This window comes from Rhinoraja longicauda, chromosome 11, assembly GCF_053455715.1.
Source record: "Rhinoraja longicauda isolate Sanriku21f chromosome 11, sRhiLon1.1, whole genome shotgun sequence".
In the NCBI taxonomy this organism is placed as follows: Eukaryota; Metazoa; Chordata; class Chondrichthyes; order Rajiformes; family Arhynchobatidae; genus Rhinoraja; species Rhinoraja longicauda.
In genome coordinates this window covers 5,541,916-5,560,795 of record NC_135963.1, presented here as the reverse complement: position 1 = coordinate 5,560,795, position 18,880 = coordinate 5,541,916, and the positions used below count along the sequence as shown (strand labels likewise).

Here is an 18,880-nt window from a genome sequence, read left to right as displayed (position 1 = left end):
TATTGTCTATTGTCTATTGTCTATAACGCACTGAAATAAGACAGTGACCTGTAAACCCATCAACACAACATTGCAGAATAGGCTTCAGTCCAGCCCGCCTCTGGATCTTAGTTTACACAGTAACAAAATGGCGCCCAAGCCAGGCGACTCTCTGGATGCCGATCCCAGAAGTGGATCTGCAATCACGCTGCACTCTGTTAAACCTTGACTCCAACAGATTTGTACACTGCGGACATCTTGACTGTAATCGTGTATTGTCTTTCGGCTGACCAACAAGTTTTTTCGCTGTACCTCGGTGCATGAAACAATAAATTAAACCAAACCAACCAACCAACTAACTAAGCTAACCAACCAACTGACTAACTAAACCAACCCACCAACTAAACCGACCGACCAACTAAACCGGCCAACGAAACCGACCAACTAAGCAGACCAATTAAGCCCACCATGGGCACCATATTATAGGAAAGATATTGCCAGGCTTGAAAGGGTTCAGAAAAGATTTACGAGGATGTTGGCAGGACTAGAGGGCGTGAGCTACAGGGAGAGGTTGAGCAGGCTGGGTCTCTATTCCATGGAGCGCAGGAGGATGAGGGGGGATCTTATAGAGGTGTTCAAAATCATGAGAGGAATAGGTCGGGTAGATGCACAGAGTCTCTTACCCAGAGTAGGGGAATCGAGGACCAGAGGACATAGGTTCAAGGTGAAGGGGAAAAGATTTAATAGGAATCTGAGGGGTAACTTTTTCACACAGAGGGTAGTGGGTGTACGGAACGAGCTGCCAGGGGAGGGAGTTGAGGCTGGGACTATCCCATCATTTAAGAAACAGTTGGACAGGTACATGGATAGGACAGGTTCTGAGGGATGTGGACCAAGCGCAGGCAAGTGGGACTTGGGTAGCTGGGACTTTGTTGGTCGGTGTGGGCGAGTTGAGCCGAAGGGCCTGTTTCCACACTGTGTCACTCTATGATTCTATGACTCTAACTTAACCAACTAACCAACCAACTAACCCAACCAACCAAACTAACAAACTAAACTAACCAACCAGTGAAGCCAACTTACCAAACCAACTAACCAACCGACTAAACGAACCAACTAAACCAAAGTTCAATATTCAATTTATTGTAACATTCACAGGACTTTGTTCGATTTGTCCCCGTCTTCCTGCTTACAGTTTCTTTGAAGGAATTGTTTAGCCAGCGATTGTTAACGATGTTCTGGATTGATGAAGGGGGATTCTCCAGGTCGTCAAAGGAGTCCATCAGGATGAAGTCCAAAACAACGTCATAAAAATTCATGTGCTTCACCTGCGAGTTAGAAGCAAGTTGGAATGAATCTGATGCCTTAGAGCAACACATTTACAGGTTTAGAGAGATTTTTTTTAGATTTAGATTTAGAGATACAGCGCAGAAACCGGCCCTTCGGCCCACTGAGACCGCGCCGCCCAGCGATCCCCGCACATTAACACGATCCTACACCCACTAGGGACAATTTTCACATTTTACCCAGCCAATTAACCTACATACCTGTACGTCTTTGGAGTGTGGGAGGAAACCGAAGATCTCGGAGAAAACCCACGCAGATCACGGGGAGAACGTACAAACTCCCTACAGTACAGCACCCGTAGTCAGGATCGAACCTGAGTCTCCGACGCTGCATTCGCTGTAAGGCAGCAACTCTACCGCTGCGCTACCATGCCGCCCAATAGACATTTATGACTTGGGGCGGCACGGTGTCGCAGCGTTAGAGTTGCTGCCGTACAGCGTCAGAGGCCCGGTTCCCATCCCGACCTTGGGCACTGTCTGTGTGGGGTTTGTACGTTCTCCCCCCTGACCGCGTGGATTTTGTTTCTCCGGGTGCCCACGGTTTCCTCCCACACTCCAAAGACGTACAGGTTTGCAGGTCAATTGGCTTCTGTAAAAATTGTAAATTGTCCCTAGTGTATAGGATCGTGCTAGAGTGCGGGGATCGCTGGTCAGCATGGACTCGGTGGGCCGAAGGGCCTGTTTCCGCGCTGTATCTCTAAAGTCTAAAGACTACAATCACAATTTTTGTTTAGTCATCAGGGCAGATACTGTATATGGACAGACCGGAGAACAGTACAGTTACGAAACAGGGTCCAGATTCCAGATTCAGGGGCAATTTCTTCCCAGCTGTTATCAGGCAGCTAAATCGTCCTACCTCAAGGTTTCAAGGTCTTTTATTGTCACGTGCACCAATTAAGGCACAGTGGTATTTGTATTACCATACAGCCATACGAAAAAAAGCAACAAGACACACAACTACACAAAAGTTAACATAAATATCGACCACAGCGGATTCCTCACTGTGATGGAAGGCAAAAAAGTCTAATCTTCTTCCCTCATTTAGAGAGCAGTCCTGAACTACTAGCTACCTCATTGGTGACCCTCGGACTATCTTTGATCGGACTTTGCTGGACTTTATCTTGCACTTAACGTTTTTCCCTCCATCGTGTATCTATACACTGTAAATGGTTCGATTGTAAACATGTTTCATTTTTTAGTTTAGAGACACAGCGCAGAAACGTGCCCTTCGGCCCACCGAGTCCACGCCGACCAGCGATCCCCGCACACTAACACTATCCTACACACACTTGGGACAATTTTATATTTATTCCAAGCCAATTAACCTACAAACCTGCACGTCTTTGGAGTGTGGGAGGAGGCCGAAGATCTCGGAGAAAACGCACGCAGGTCAGGGGGAGAACGTGCAAACTCTGTACAGACAGCGCCCGTAGTCGGGATGGAGCCCGGAACTCTGGCGCTGTAGGGCAGTAGTTCTACTGCTGCGCCACAGTGCCGCCCATTGGCTTTCTGCTGACTGGTTAGCACGCAACAAAAGCTTTTCACTGTACCTCGGTACACGTGTCAATAAACTAAACTGAACTGAAGAGGCCCTTCAACCCACAATGTCTGTGCAGAACATGATGCCAAGTTCATTTCATCTATCTGCACATGATCCACCCTGGAGTCCCGGCCGTTTCACAACATGGGGGTTTGGACTCACCCCGCGGTACGCGAGTTCCCGTTGGGTTGTCTCCCAGTGATCAGTTTGCTGCAGGAAGAACATCATCTCCTCAAAGACTTCGGCAAACCTCTTTGGATTCTGAAATTAAAAAGCCACAGAGGCCATTAAATTACAAGTCCACCAACCTGGAAAGGATAGAGTGAAGATTAACGACGATGTTGGTATGACTGAAAGGGCGGTCACGGTGGCGCAGCGGTAGAGTTGCTGCCTTGCAGCGAATGCAGCATCGGAGACCTGGGTTCGATCCTGACTACAGGCGCTGTCTGTGCAGAGTTTGCACGTTCTCCCCGTGACCTGCGTGGGTTTTCTCCGAGATCTTCGGTTTCCTCCCACACTCCAAAGACGTGCAGGTTTGTAGGCTAATTGGCTTGGTAAATGTAAAAATTGTCCCTAGTGGGTGTAGGATAGTGTTAGTGTGCGGGGATCGCTGGTCGGCGTGGACCTGGTGGGCCGAAAGGGCCTGTTTCCATGCTGTATCTCTAACCTAAACTTAAACAAACTAAACTTGGAAAGGGTAATGAAGATTAACGACGATGTTGCTCGGACTGAGGTTCTGAGCTACAGGGAGAGGTTGTGTAGGCTGGGACTCTATTCCTTGGAGTGCAGGAGGATGAGGAGTGATCTTATAGAGGTGTGTAAAATCATGAGAGGAATAGATCGGGTAGATGTACAGAGTCTCTTGCGCAGAGTAGGTGAGTCGAGGACCAGAGGACATAGGTTCAAGGTGAGGGGGGTAAAATTTAATAGGAATCCGAGGGGTAACATTTTCATACAGAGAGTGGTGGGTGTATGGAACGAACTGCCAGAGGAGGTAGTTGAGGCAGAGACTAGCCCAACATTTAAGAAGCAGGTACATGGATAGGACGGGTTGGAGGGATATGGGCTAAACACGGGCAGGTGGGACTAGTGTAGCTGGGGCATGTTGGTCGGTGTGGGCCGATCGGGCCTGTTTCCAGGCTGTATCACTCTATGACACCACCGATTTCCCAGCACCCTTGGTTCCAGAGCCTTGCCGGACCGACAGAGTCCACACCGACCAGCGATCCCCGCACACTAACACTATCCTACTCTCACTAGGGACAACTTCGAATTTTACCAAGCCAATTAGCCGACAAAGCTGTACGTCTTTGTAGTGTGGGAGGAAACCGTAGCACCCGGAGAAAACCCACGTGGTCACGGGGAGAACGTACAAACTCCGTACAGTTTAGTTTATTGCCACGTGTACCGAGGTACAGTGAAAAGCTTTTGTTGCGTGCTATCCAGTCGGCAGAAAGACAGTACATGATTACAATCGAGCTTGTACAGACAAACACCCATAGTCAGGATCGAACACGGGTCTCTGGAGCTGTACAACTCTACCGCTGCGCCACCCTGCCGGGCCTTAAACTGCGGACGGCTCGATTGTAATCGTGTACAGCCTTTTCAATGACTGGGTAGCATGCAACAAAATGAAGCTTTTCGTTGTACAGGTGCCAATAACAAGGTAAACTATCACGGCAGTGACCAGGACAGAGTCTAACTGTTGCAATATTAGAGCTCGAGTCCATACCTTGTGTGCTTTCAGCATTATCGAAGACAGGATCTTTTTCCCCATCTCTGCGAAATACTTGATGTTTGCGGCATCAGAAAGAATGACCTGGAAGTGTGGATAGAGTAGAATGAAACAGTGGCCAAATTCAATGGACAATAGACAATAGGTGCAGGAGAAGGCCATTCGGCCCTTCGCGCCAGCACCGCCATTCACTGTGATCATGGCTGATCATCCACAATCACTACCCCGTTTCTGCTCTCGCCCCCATATCCCTTGACTCCGCTATCTTCAAGAGCTCTATCTAATTCTCTCTTGAAAGCATCCAGTGAATTGGCCTCCACTGCCTTCTGAGGCAGAGAATTCCACAGATTCGCAACTCTCTGGGTGAAAAGGTTTTTCCTCATCTCCGTTCTAAATGGCCTACCCCTTGTTCTTACACTGTGGCCCCCTGGTTCTGGATTCTGAATTTCTATCTCAGAATGTCCCAGCTAGTCTTGCCAACGCCCAGTTGTCTTGTTGATGCACCAAGACCTGTTCACACACACCTCCGGAGCTCCTTGACTTTTGGCTACGCATCATTCTGACTGTAAAGACGGCATAGTCATAGAGGTTACCTTGTCCAATACAACCAAGGTGGCATATTGGGCGAGTCCCATTTACCAGCATTCGACCCATGGCCCATTAAACTCTTCCTTTCCACATATCTGTCCAAACGTCTTTTGAACGTTGCAATTTAATCCACTTCTCCTACTTGCCACTTAAGTTATGTAGGAAAATAACTGCAGATGCTGGTACAAATCGAAGGTATCACAAAATGCTGGAGTAACTCAGCAGGTCAGGCAGCATCTAGGAGAGAAGGAATGGGTGACGTTTCGGGTCGAAACCCTTCTTCAGACTGAAGATACTCCAGCATTTTGTGATACCTTCGATTTGTACCAGCATCTGCATCTGCAGAAGGAATGGGTGACGTTTCAGGTCGAAACCCTTCTTCAGACTGAAGAAGGGTTTCGACCCGAAATGTCACCCATTCCCTCTCTCCTAGATGCTGCCTGACCTGCTGAGTTACTCCAGCATTTTGTGATACCTGCCACTTAAGTTAAGTTACTACCGCACTATAATTCTAGTCAATCTTCTCTGTAAGATCTAGAGATCGTTGATAATGAGTAGGGCTCCAAATTGGATACAAGGCCCTAACCGGGGGTTAACTGGGTGGTTATCAACAGAAGGTTAACTGGTGATTATCAATGCCTGATGGAAAGAACAGAACAAAGAAACAGAAAATAGGTGCAGGAGGAGGCCATTTGGCCAGCACCGCCATTCAATATGATCGTGGCTGATCATCCAGAATCAGTACCCCGTTCCTGCTTTCTCCCCATATCCCTTGATTCCGTCAGTCCTCAGAGCTAAATCTGACTCTCTGTTGAAAGCATCCAGTGAATTGGCCTCCACTGCCTTCTGTGGCAGAGAATTCCCCATGGAGAAGAGGCTGCGGCCTGCAGAGGGGAAGCTCGGAAGCCGCCGAGCTCGGCCCCGAAGGCCGGAGGGCGGAGGAGGAGGGAGCTGCTGGTGACGGACGGGAGGAGTGGGCCGGGAGGAGAGGGGGCGGGGTGTTTGCTTCCAGCGCCCGCAAGGTCGGTTGCAGGAGGCTTTTGACCCGGGACACAGAGGGGGTCGGGCGGGCGAGGAGAGGAGAGGGACGTGGGTCGGCAGGCCGAGGTTGACGGAGGAAGGAGGCCCTGCAGCAGCCTGGGGCTCGCCTGGATTGGGAGCCGGTCCAGCACATCCACGCGCGGACCGGACTTTGGACTTTTTCTTTCGTGTAAATGGCACCAAAATACGGAGACTCGCGCATGGATGAGCGATGCAAAAAGTATCTCCCTGTGCAGTGAAGACGGGCACAAAATGCTGGAGTAACTCTGCGGGACAGGCAGCATCTCCGCAGAGAAGCAATGGGTGACGTCTCGGGTCGAGCCCCTTCGTCACCCATTCCCCTCCTCTCCAGAGATGCTGCTTCCGCTGCAGAGTTACTCCAGCATTTTGTGTCTATCTTCAGCGTAAACCAGCACCTGCAGTTCCCCCCTTCACATTTCACTGTGCCACGCTGGGCACACGTGATGACAAAGCACCATTGAGCATTGAACCGGTGAACTGTTGACGAAGCAGGACAAGGGTTCGGTGGCATTACCTGGAAAGCTTGACGCACACAGTGTACTTTGGCCAGGAAGTCACTGTCACCAACACACTCCAGCAACTCTGTCCTTCAGGAGAAAGCACAGGACCAAACGTCATGTCAAGATCCAGACATTCTTACAGTGTGGAAACTGGCCCTTCGGCCCAACTCGCCCACACCGGCCAACAATGTCCCAGCTACCCTAGTCCCACCTGCCTGCACTTGGTCCATATCCCTCCAAACCCGTCCTATCCATGTACCTGTCCAACTGTTTCTTAAACAATGGGATAGTCCCAGCCTCAACTACCTCCTCTGGCAGCTTGTTCCATACACCCACCACCCTCTGTATGAAAAAGTTACCCCTCGGATTCCTATTAAATCTTTTCCCCTTCACCTTGAACCTATGTCCTCTGGTCCTCGATTCCCCTACTCTGGGTAAAAGACTCTGTGCATCTACCCGATCTATTCCTCTCATGATTTTGTACACCTCTATAAGATCTCCCCTCATCCTCCTGCGCTCCATGGAATAGAGACCCAGCCTGCTCAACCTCTCCCTGTAGCTCACACCCTCTAGTCCTGGCAACATCCTCATAAATCTTTTCTGAACCCTTTCAAGCCTGACAATATCGTTCCTATAACATGGTGCCCATAACCGAACATAATATTCTAGATGCGGTCTCACCAACGTCTTATATAAGAGTCAAGATTTTTAGTTACAGATTGCTGGATTGCTTTTCACACCTCCTCCACAGCCAACAATGGACCATTGTGGGCTCTTTAGCCATCAGTGTCGGCTCTGATTTGTTCTGGACCTTTTCATATCTCTCGTTCCCCTCTCCTCTGACTCTCAGTCTGAAGAAGAGTCACCTATTCCTTTTCTCCAGAGATGCTGCCTGTCCCGCTGAGTTACTCCAACACTTTGTGCCTATCTTCTGGACTATAGACAATAGACAATAGGTGCAGGAGGAGGACATTCGGCCCTTCGAGCCAGCACTGCCATTCAATGTGATCATGGCTGATCATTCGCAATCAGTACCCCGTTCCTGCCTTCTCCCCATACCCCCTGACTCCGCTATCCCTAAGAGCTCTATCTAGCTCTCTCTTGAATACATTCAGAGAATTGGCCTCCACTGCCTTCTGAGGCAGAGAATTCCACAGATTCACAACTCTCTGACTGAAAAAGTTTTTCCTCCTCTCAGTTCTAAATGGCCTACCCCTTATTCTTAAACTGTGGCTCCTTGTTCTGGACTCCCCCAACATTGGGAACATGTTTCCTGCCTCTAACGTGTCCAACCCCTTAATAATCTTGTATGTTTCGATAAGATCCCCTCTCATCCTTCTAAATTCCATTGTACACAAGCCTAGTCGCTCCAGTCTTTCAACATACGACAGTCCCGCCATTCCGGGAATTAACCTAGTAAACCTACGCTGCACGCCCTCAATAGCAAGAACATCCTTCCTCAAATTTGGAACTGAGTAACGCTTCAACATGACCATTGGGGCGGTGCGGTGACGCAGCTGGTAGTGCCGCTACCTCACGGCATCAGAGACCCTGGTTCGATCCTGACCTCAGTGCCGTCCATGTGCGTGAATGTTGCACATTCTACCTGTGACCACGTGGGTTTTCTCCGGGTGCTCCGGTTTCCACCCACATCCCAAAGACTTGCGGGTTTATAGGTTAATTGGCCTTCGGTAAAATGCCCCTTTTTGTGTGTAAGGAGTGGATGAGGAGATAGACACAATGTGCTGGGGTAACTCAGCGGGTCAGGCAGCATCTCTGGAGAAGAAGGGGAGGTGACGTTTTGAGTCGGGGCCCTTCTTCATTTAATTCCTCTTAAGTTACTGAACTGTACGCAAAGAAATAATGTCACTGTAGTTTAGTTTAGAGACACAGCGCGGAAACAGGCTCTTCGGCCCAGCGGGTCCGCGCCGACCAGCAATCCCAGCATGCTGTACACTATCCTACACACACCAGGGACAATTTTACATTTGTACCAGGCCAATTAACCTACAAACCTGTGCACCCGGAGAAAAACCACGCGGTCACGGGGAGAAGGTACAAACTCCGTACAGACAGCACCCGTAGTCAGGATCGAACCCGGAGTCTCTGGCGCTGTAAGGCAGTAGCTCTACCACTGCACCAGCGTGCTGCCCACAAACTTTACTGCACTGTATGCAAAGAAAGAATTCCACTGTCCCTCAGTACATGGGATAATAATGAATCATTGACCCGTTCGGCACCAAGGTCCAGTGACAATCTCCTCCGCCATTACCTTTTAGTTTAGTTCAGTTTAGTTTAGAGATAAAGCGCGGAAACAGGCCCTTCGGCCCACTGGGTCCGCGCCGACCAGCGATCCCCGCACATTAACACTATCCTACACCCACTGGGGACAATTTTTATTTACATTTTCCAAGCCAATTAACCTACAAACCCGCACGTCTTTGGAGCGCGGGAGGAAACCGAAGATCTCGGAGAAAACCCGCACTGGTCACGAGGAGAACGTACAAAACTCCGTACAGACGGCACCCGTAGTCGGGATGGAACCCGGGTCTCCGGCGCCCCTAGACACGTGACCCAGCCAGCAGGTGACAGCGGGGATCAACTCACCTCAGGACTCGGCAGCAAACCTTCCCCTCGTCCGCCAGGTGCATGGCTTCCTCATAGAGGGGCAGGTGGCACCAGGATCCCAGGGTGTAGGTGGTGGTGCCTCGATGATCCCTGTGCTCGGACAACTGTGGGTAGCATCAGGAGCAAAGGGCAAACCATCAGTATCGTCTCCCTCTGCCTTGCCATGAGACCGGCCGGAACGGGAAACCGGTTTAGTCTCAGTGTAGCGATACAGCGCGGAAACAGGCCCTTCGGCCCACCGAGTCCGCGCCGACCAGCAATCCCCGCTCACTGACACTATCCTACACACACTAGGGACAATTTTCACATTTCGTACCAAGCCAATTAACCTACTAACCTGTGTCAGAAGGAACCCTTCTTCAGACTAATGTAGGATGGTTGTAAATGGGTGTTTGCAAGTCAGTGCAGACTTGGTGGGCCGAAGGGCCTGTTTCTGTGGTGTATGACTCAATGGGCACAGAAGGCCAGATGACCAAAGGTTTTTTTAATGTGTAGGAGGGAACTCCAGATGCTGGTTTAAACCGAAGATCGACACAAAAACTGGAGTGACTCAGTGGGTCAGGCAGCATCTCTGGAGAGAAGGAATGGGTGACGTTTCAGGTCGAGACCCTCCTTCAGACTCTGAATCTGAAACGTCACCCATTCCTTCTCTCCAGAGATGCTGCCTGTCCCGCTGAGTTACTCCAGCTTTTTGTGTTTAACCTACAAACCTGTATGCCTTTGAAGAAGCTAGAAACGAAGAACTGCAGATGCTGGTAGACGCAGATGCTGCAGAGAGAGAGACACAGAGTGCTGGGGATCAGGTTTGGCCTCCACTCCTGTGTTCGACCCTTGTCACGGGTCAAGGGTTTGTGGGCAGAAAGCCTCGCATGCAAAATATTGATCGGGAAGCAGCTTTCTGAAGTTTAGTTTAGTTTAGAGATACAGCATGGAAACAGGCCCTTCGGCCCACCAAGTCCATGCTGACCATCGACACCCGTTCACACTCGTTCCACATTATCCCACTAGATGCACAGAGTCTGTTGCCCAGAGGAGGGGAGTGAAGAACCAGAGGACATAGGTTTAAGGTGAGGATAGAGGGGGGGAGGGGGTTACATTTAATAGCAACCCGAGGGTAACTTTTTCACGCAAAGAAGGGCCTCGACCCGAAACGCCACCCATTCCTTCTCTCCTGAGATGCTGCCTGACCCACTGAGTTACTCCAGCATTTTGTGATATTTTCACGCAAAGAGTGGTAAGTGTATGGAACGAGCTGCCAGAGGAGGTCGTTGAGGCAATGTTTAAGAAACATTTAGACAGGTACATGGATAGGACAGGTTTAGAAGGATATGGGTCAAATGCGGGCAGGTGTAGCTGGGACATGGTGCTGGTGCGGGCAAGTTGGGCTGAAGGGCCTTTTCCCACGCTGTATCTCTCTATGACCCAATTAGTCCCAACACCTTGCTTTTACCCCTCCTATCCTGCAGATCTTTCCTTTTCTCCCCCAAGTTTATTTTATTTTGTTATTGTCACGCGCCGAGGTACAACGGGAAGCTTTTTTTTGCGTGCTATCCAGTCAAAAAGATGACACATGACGACAATCAAGCCGTACACAGTGTGCAGATAAAGGATTCAACCTTGAGTGCAAGATAAAGTCCGATTAAAAATAATTCAAAAGTCCTCAATATTGCCTGATAACAGCTGGGAAGAAACCATCCCTGAATCTGGAAGTGTCACAAAAAGCTGGAGTAATTCAATAGACAATAGGTGCAGGAGGAGGCCATTCGGCCCTTCGAGCCAGCACCGCCATTCAATGTGATCATGGCTGATCATTCTCAATCAGTACCCCGTTCCTGCCTTCTCCCCATACCCCCTGACTCCGCTATCCTTAAGAGCTCTATCTAGCTCTCTCTTGAATGCATTCAGAGAATTGGCCTCCACTGCCTTCTGAGGCAGAGAATTCCACAGATTCACAACTCTCTGACTGAAAAAGTTTTTCCTCATCTCAGTTCTAAATGGCCTACCCCTTATTCTTAAACTGTGGCCCCTTGTTCTGGACTCCCCCAACATTGGGAACATGTTTCCTGCCTCTAACGTGTCCGACCCTTTAATAATCTTATACGTTTCGATAAGATCTCCTCTCATCCTTCTAAATTCCAGTGTATACAAGCCTAGTCGCTCCAGTCTTTCAACATATGACCGTCCCGCCATTCCGGGAATTAACCTAGTAAACCTACGCTGCACGCCCTCAAAAGCAAGAATATCCTTCCTCAAATTTGGAGACCAAAACTGCACACAGTACTCCAGTACTCCAGGTGCGCCCTCAATTCAGCGGGTCAGGCAGCATCTCTGGAGAGAAGGAATGGGTCTGGAGGTGTGTGTCTTCCTTCCTCCGACCTCTGAATCATTATTAAATCCACCTCCATCTTGCAGGCTACAGATTCCACACCCCAACAACACGGAAACATATTTACTAAGGATAGACCCAAAATGCTGCAGTAACTCAGGCAGCATCTCTGGAGAGAAGAAGCGGGTGACATTTCGGGTCGAGACCCTTCTTCAGACTGAAATGTCGCCCATTCCTTCTCTCCAGAGATGCTGCCTGCCCCGCTGAGTTACTCCAACATTTCGAGTCTATCTTCGGCGTAAACCAGCCTCCGCCGTTCCTTCCTAAACATATTTATTAGTCCGTCTGAACATATTTAGCAGTTTGAAGAAGGGCCTCGACCTGAAACATCACCCATCCCTTCTCTCCAGAGATGCTGCCTGTCCCGCTGAGACACTCCAGCATTTTGTGTCCATATTTATTAGTCTGCTTTGTTGAGGATAGAATAAGTTGGATAATGTTTTTGATGGATTTATTTCTCTGCAGGAATAGCAGGGGCTGTTGTGAAGGTTGTGTCCCAGGCTGACTGATTGGACGTGGACACCAGCTCAATGAGTTCAGCTCCAAGTTACGGTTACACAACCCCTCTTTCTTGGCCGTTTCATGGTTGTGCTCAACGCAAATCTTTTGTCAAGGAGCAAGACCGACTGTGAGTATTTAAGTTATATAACTTGACAAATGTGGGGTTTGTACGGAGGCAGCTGTCAGCAAGAGACTGCCTTGCCCGAAGTGGCAGGGAGGTGTGTCTGTGTGTGTGTGCACTAGTGTGTGTCTGTGTGTGTGTGTGGATTAGTGTGTGTCTGTGTGTGCACGTGCATCTGTGTGACTGTGTGTGTGTGCATTAGTGTGTGTCAGTGTGTGCACTAGTGTGTCTGTGTGCCAGCGTGTGACTGTGCGTGTGTGCATTAATGTGTGTCTGTGTGTGCACTAGTGTGTGAGTGTGTGTCTATGTACCAGTGTGTGTCTGTGTGTGTGTGCACTAGTGTGTGCCTGTGTACTAGTGTGTGTCTGTGTGTGTGCATTAGTGTGTCTGTGTGTGCACATGCATCTGTGTGTGTGTGTGTGTGCATTAGTGTGTGCCTGTGTGTGCATGTGCATCTGTGTGTGTGTGTGTGTGTGCACTAGTGTGTGTCTATGTGTGCACGTGCATCTGTGTGTCTTTCTGCATGTGTGTGTGTGCACGCACTTCTGCCTATTTGTGTGTGCCTGTCTGCGTCGCTGTGTGCGTGTCTGTCAGTCTTTCTGTGTGTCTGTCTGTCTGTCTGTCTGCCTTTCTCTACGTCTGTCTGTCTACAAATCTTTCTCTGTGTCTATTAGTCTTTCTCTGTCTGTCTGTCTGTCTCCGTGCATGTGCCTGTCTTTCTGTGTGCGTGTCTGCCTGTCTTTCTGTGTCTGTATCTTTCTGGGTCCTTCTGTCTTTCTGTGTCCATCTGTCTATCTGTGTCTATCTGTCTTTCTGTGTCCATCTGTCTTTCTGTGTGGCTGTCTGTGTCTTTGTGTGTGTGCGTGTGGCTGTCTGTATGTGTGTGTGTGTTTCTGTGTGTGTGTGTGTCTGACTGTGTCTTTCAGTGTGCGTGTGTGTGTATGTGTCTGTGTCTTTCTGTGTGTGTGTGTGTGTGTGTCTGTGGCTGTGTCTTTCTGTGTGTGTGTGTGTGTGTGTGTCTTTCTGTGTGTGTGTGTGTGTGTGTGTCTTTCTGTGTGTGTGTGTGTGTGTGTGTCTGTGGCTGTGTCTTTCTGTGTGTGTGTGTGTGTGTGTGTGTGTGTGTGTGTGTGTGTGTGTCTGTGGCTGTGTCTTTCTGTGTGTGTGTGTGTCTGTGGCTGTGTCTTTCTGTGTGTGTGTGTGTGTGTGTGTCTTTCTGTGTGTGTGTGTGTGTGTGTGTGTGTCTTTCTGTGTGTGTGTGTGTGTGTGTGTGTGTGTCTGTGGCTGTGTCTTTCTGTGTGTGTATGTGTCTGTGTCTTTCTGTGTGTGTGTGTGTGTGTGTGTGTGTGTGTGTCTGTGGCTGTGTCTTTCTGTGTGTGTGTGTGTGTGTGTGTCTTTCTGTGTGTGTGTGTGTGTGTGTGTGTGTCTTTCTGTGTGTGTGTGTGTGTGTGTCTGCCTTTCTGTGTGTGGCTGTGACCATGTTTCTTTTATTAAAGCCCTGATTTCCCTCCCCAGTAGCAGTCAGACTCCAGGGATAAAGAGTGCGCGTGTGGCAGCTGGAATGCGTTGGCTTGCTGGTCTGACCTCTTCGCTCAGGCATCCAGCCCCAGCTCCTCTGTCATCTTAACCATGTCATGATAAAGCATACAGTGCTTGCGATGAAAATACAGCCATTCAGATCATGCTGATGCAGTGACAGACGGACCATTCATGACTGAATGAAATAATTAATTTTCTTCAATCGACATTGGGCAGCACGGTGGCGCAGCGGGTAGAGCTGCTGCCTCACGGCGCCAGAGACCCGGGTTCGATCCTGACCACGGGTGCTGTCTGTGTGTGGAGTTTGCACCTTCTCCCCGTGACCGCGTGGGTTTCCTCCGGGTGCTCCGGTCTCCTCCCACATCCCAAAAAAAGGACGTGCGGGTTTGAAGGTTAATTGGCCCTCTGTAAATGGCCCCCAGTGTGTAGGCAGTGGCTGAGAAATGTGGGATAATGCAGAACTGCTGTACTGTGAATGTGTACTTTGTATACAAAATCACAGAATTTCACAGTACCTAGCTAGGTACAAATGACAATAAAGTATCATCATCTTGCTATTGAGGGCGTGCAGCGTAGGTTCACTAGGTTAATTCCCGGAATGGCGGGACTGTCATATGTTGAAAGACTGGAGCGACCAGGCTTGTATACACTGGAATTTAGAAGGATGAGAGGAGATCTTATCGAAACGTATAAGATGATTAAGGGGTTGGACACGTTAGAGGCAGGAAACATGTTCCCAATGTTGGGGGAGTCCAGAACAAGGGGCCACAGTTTAAGAATAAGGGGTAGGCCATTTAGAACTGAGATGAGGAAAAACTTTTCCAGTCCGAGAGTTGTGAATCTGTGGAATTCTCTGCCTCAAAAGGTAGTGGAGGCCAATTCTCTGAATGCATTCAAGAGAGAGTGACAGCGTTAGTGTGCGGGGATCGCTGGTTGGCGTGGACTCGGTGGGCCGAAGGGCCTGTTTCCACACTGTATCTCTAAACTAAACTAAAAGAAATCCACCCCTCTCTTCCCCACCGTCCCTTGTGCTCCGCGGGTCTAAACTTTGCCCTCACGTTTCAAGTGGGATTTGACCCCGTGCCCTTCCGAAAGACGGGAATGCCAGTCGTTAACTGGTAGTTATCGAGTTAACTGGTAGTTATCGAGAGTCACCAGCATGGCTCTGAGTTACTGCCCTCCCTCGCTGTGTTGTGCAGCTCGCACAATGGGACGGTTATTCTATTTATTTATTCTTAGAATCAAAAATATTTATTCAAATATTAAAATAATATATACAGTACGATAAAACCAAAACAGAACCCGCCACCATAATGCAAGACAAACAATAAACTATTACACCATAAACTATCTTACGCTCCTTGTCAAGGATGCATTCCACCCCCCCGCCGTGCCCAGCGGTCCCAGAAATCCCCCAGGGTGCCCCTGGGCAGCGCGTAGTCGCTCTCTAACACCACCCGGGCGCGGACGGACGTAACCCCCGGAAAAGGGGCAGGCAGCCGGCTCGGGCAGAGCCCTCTTCCGCCTGGCGCCGTGACTGGCGGATGGCCAGCTTGGCCAGGCCCAGGAGCAACCCAACCAGGACATCTTCAGCTCTAGCCTCTCCCCTACGCACAGGGTGTCCAGAGATGAGGGCGGTGGGTGAGAAACACAGCCAGAAGGCAAGGAGCGGCCCCTTTAGACATTGGAACGGGGGCTGCACTTTGGGAGGGTTATTTTGGGGAGCTGAGCCTCTGGGGGCCCTGCTGGCTGCTGGATATTTCGGGCCTGCGGAAACAGTGAGAGGCTGGCAGCTGCACTTCCACCCTCCCTGCACACTGGGACTCTAACAGCCCTGCCCGTCAGAAGCACTGCCTGCCTGCACCAGGCTTGGCAGACAGAAGGGACGGCGCTGTGATACAGCGGGTGGAGCTGCTGCCTCACAGCGCCAGAGACACGGGTTCAATCCTGACACGGGAGCTGTCTGCTCGTGGAGTTTGCGCGATCCCCCTGGGACCTCGTGGGCTTCCTCCGGGTGCTCCGGTTTCATCCCAAAGAAGTGCAGGCTTGTGTATAGAACTAGTGTCCTATTAATCTTCAGACGTCACAACCCGGAAGGAAGGGCACCTATTCCATCTCTCCAGAGATGCTGCCCAATCCGCTGAGTTACTCCGGCATTTTGTGTCTATCTTATGGAAACCCGATGTGTACGAAGGAACTGCAGATGCTGGTTTACACCGAAGGTAGACACACAATGCTGGAGTAACTCAGCGGGTCAGGCAGCGTCTCTGGAGGAAAAGGAATAGGTGACGTTTTCGGATCGAGATATCTGAAGAAGGGTCTCGACCCGAAACGTCACCCATTTCTTCTCTCCAGAGATGCTGCCTGACCCGCTGAGGTACTCCAGCATTGTGTGTCTATCTTATGGGAAACCCAATACTGTAATAAAAATGTTTTGTTTTAGTTTAGAGATACAGCACGGAAACAAGCCCTTTGGCCCACCGAGTGTCCTAACACTGTCGACTAACACTGCCCTACACATAAGGGACACTTTACATTTTACCAAGCCAATTAACAATTAACCGACAAACTTGTACTCCTTAGGAGTGTGGGAGGAAACCGTAGAAAACCCACGCAGGTCACGGGGAGAAGGTACAAACTCTTGTACAGACAGCGCCCGTGGTCTGGATCAAACCCGGGTCTCTGGCGTTGTAAGGCAACAACTCTACCGCTGCACCACCTGTTGTTTAAACCTTTCCCTGTACAGAGTCCCCTATACAATAAAACCGAAACGTCACCCATTCCTTCTCTCCAGAGATGCTGCCTGCCCCGCTGAGTTACCTGGAGTATTGCGTACAGTTGTGGTCTCCTAATCTGAGGAAAGACATTCTTGCCATAGAGGGAGTACAGAGAAGGTTCACCAGATTGATTCCTGGGATGGCAGGACTTTCATATGAAGAAAGACTGGATAGACTCGGCTTGTACTCGCTGGAATTTAGAAGATTGAGGGGGGATCTTATAGAAACTTACAAAATTCTTAAGGGGTTGGACAGGCTAGATGCAGGAAGATTGTTCCCAATGTCGGGGAAGTCCAGAACAAGGGGTCACAGTTTAAGGATAAGGGGGAAGTCTTTTAGGACCGAGATGAGAACGTTTTTTTTCACACAGAGAGTGGTGAATCTGTGGAATTCTCTGCCACAGAAGGTAGTTGAGGCCAGTTCATTGGCTATATTTAAGAGGGAGTTAGATGTGGCCCTTGTGGCTAAAGGGATCAGGGGGTATGGAGAGAAGGCAGGTACGGGATACTGAGTTGGATGATCAGCCATGATCATATTGAATGGCGGTGCGTACAGGCTCGAAGGGGCCTTCGATTTAAACCAGCGTCTGCAGTTCTTTCGTACACATAATAAAATGGCTTTTGGATCTGGAGGCAGTACCATACGCGACGGTGGAACGGAGGTGGCGTCTACTCACCTCGGCTGCTGAAACGAAGGAGTCCGTCGAGGCTACGCTGATGATGTCCCTCTGACTCGCATCCTCAGGGTCCCTGACAGTGATGTCCGTGTCTCTGTCTGCACAAAGCACATCAGGTCAGGCACCCGCTGCGGCAACACTGAAATGATAGGTCACACTGGACGGGACGGTTCACAAGCTCATCAGTCATCGGAGCAGAATGAGGCCATTCAGCCCATCGAGTCCACTCCGCCATTCATTCACAGCTGATTCATTCACATCTCTCCCTCTCAACCCCATTCTCCCGCCTTCTCCCCATAACCCCTGACACCCGTACTAATCAAGAATCCATACTAATCAAGAACCCGTACTAATCAAGAATCTATGGCACGGTGGCGCAGCGATAGAGTTGCTGCCTTACAGTGAACGCAGCGCCGGAGACCCGGGTTCCACCCCGACTACGGGCGCTGTCTGTACAAGAGTTTGCACGCTCTCCCCGTGACCTGCGTGGGTTTTCTCCCGAGATCTTCGGTTTCCTCCCGCACTCCAAAGACGTGCAGGTTTGTAGGTTAATTGGCTTGGTAAATGTAAAAATTGTCCCCAGTGGGTGTAGGATAGCGTTAGTGTGCGGGGATCGCTGGTCGGCCGAAAGGGCCTATTTCCGCGCTGTATCTCCAAACTAAACTATCAATCTCCACTTCAGAAACACCGAATTACTTGGCCTCCACAGCCATCTGTGGCAATGAATTCCACAGTTCCACCACCCTCTGGCTAAAGAAATTCCTCCTCGTCTCCTTTTTAAAGGTACCTCCTTCTATTGTGAGGCTGTGCCCTCTGGTCCTAGACTCTCCCACCAGTGGAAACATCCTCTCCACAGCCACTCTATCCAGGCCGCTCACCATTCGGTAAGTTTCAATGAGGCCCCCCCTCATTGGGACCTCATCCAGCGAGTACAGGCCCAGTGCCGTCAAACGCTCATCACACGTTAACCCACTCATCCCTGGGATCATTCCCAGAAAACCTACTCTGGACCCTCTCCAATGCCAGCACATCCTTCCTCAGATATGGGGGTCCTAATTTGAGGAAGGACATCCTTGCTATTGAGGCAGTGCAGTGCAGGTTCACGAGGTTAATCCCCGGGATGGCGGGACTAACATATGAGGAAATATTGGAAAGACTAGGCTTGTGTTCACTGGAGTTTAGAAGGATGAGAGGGGATCTTATAGAAACGTATAAAATTATAAAAGGACTGGACAAGCTAGATGCAGGAAAAAATTTCCCAATGTTGGGGGAGTCCAGAACCAGGGGCCACACACAGTCTAAGAATAAAGGGGAGGCCATTTAAATCTGAGGTGAGAAGAAACTTTTTCACCCAGAGAGTTGTGAATTTGTGGAATTCTCTGCCACAGAGGGCAGTGGAGGCCAATTCACTGGATGAATTTAAAAGAGTGTTAGATAGAGCTCTAGGGGCTAGTGGAATCAAGGGATATGGGGAGAAGGCAGGCACGGGTTACTGATTGTGGATG

The 18,880-nt window shown here is 49.8% G+C and overlaps 1 protein-coding gene across 1 annotated transcript in view; it reads right to left on the bottom strand.

The window, feature by feature from the left end:
- Positions 1-18,880, bottom strand: part of miga1 (mitoguardin 1) — a 57,927-nt gene that overhangs the window by 17,827 nt on the left and 21,220 nt on the right. The window contains exons 6-11 of the mRNA XM_078408086.1: positions 17,376-17,473; positions 9,358-9,482; positions 6,765-6,837; positions 4,598-4,684; positions 3,028-3,126; positions 1,173-1,307 (exon numbers count right to left, since the gene is read on the bottom strand). Of these exons, the coding sequence (XP_078264212.1) occupies positions 1,173-1,307; positions 3,028-3,126; positions 4,598-4,684; positions 6,765-6,837; positions 9,358-9,482; positions 17,376-17,473 (617 nt within the window). The remainder of the gene's footprint in view (positions 1-1,172; positions 1,308-3,027; positions 3,127-4,597; positions 4,685-6,764; positions 6,838-9,357; positions 9,483-17,375; positions 17,474-18,880) is intronic.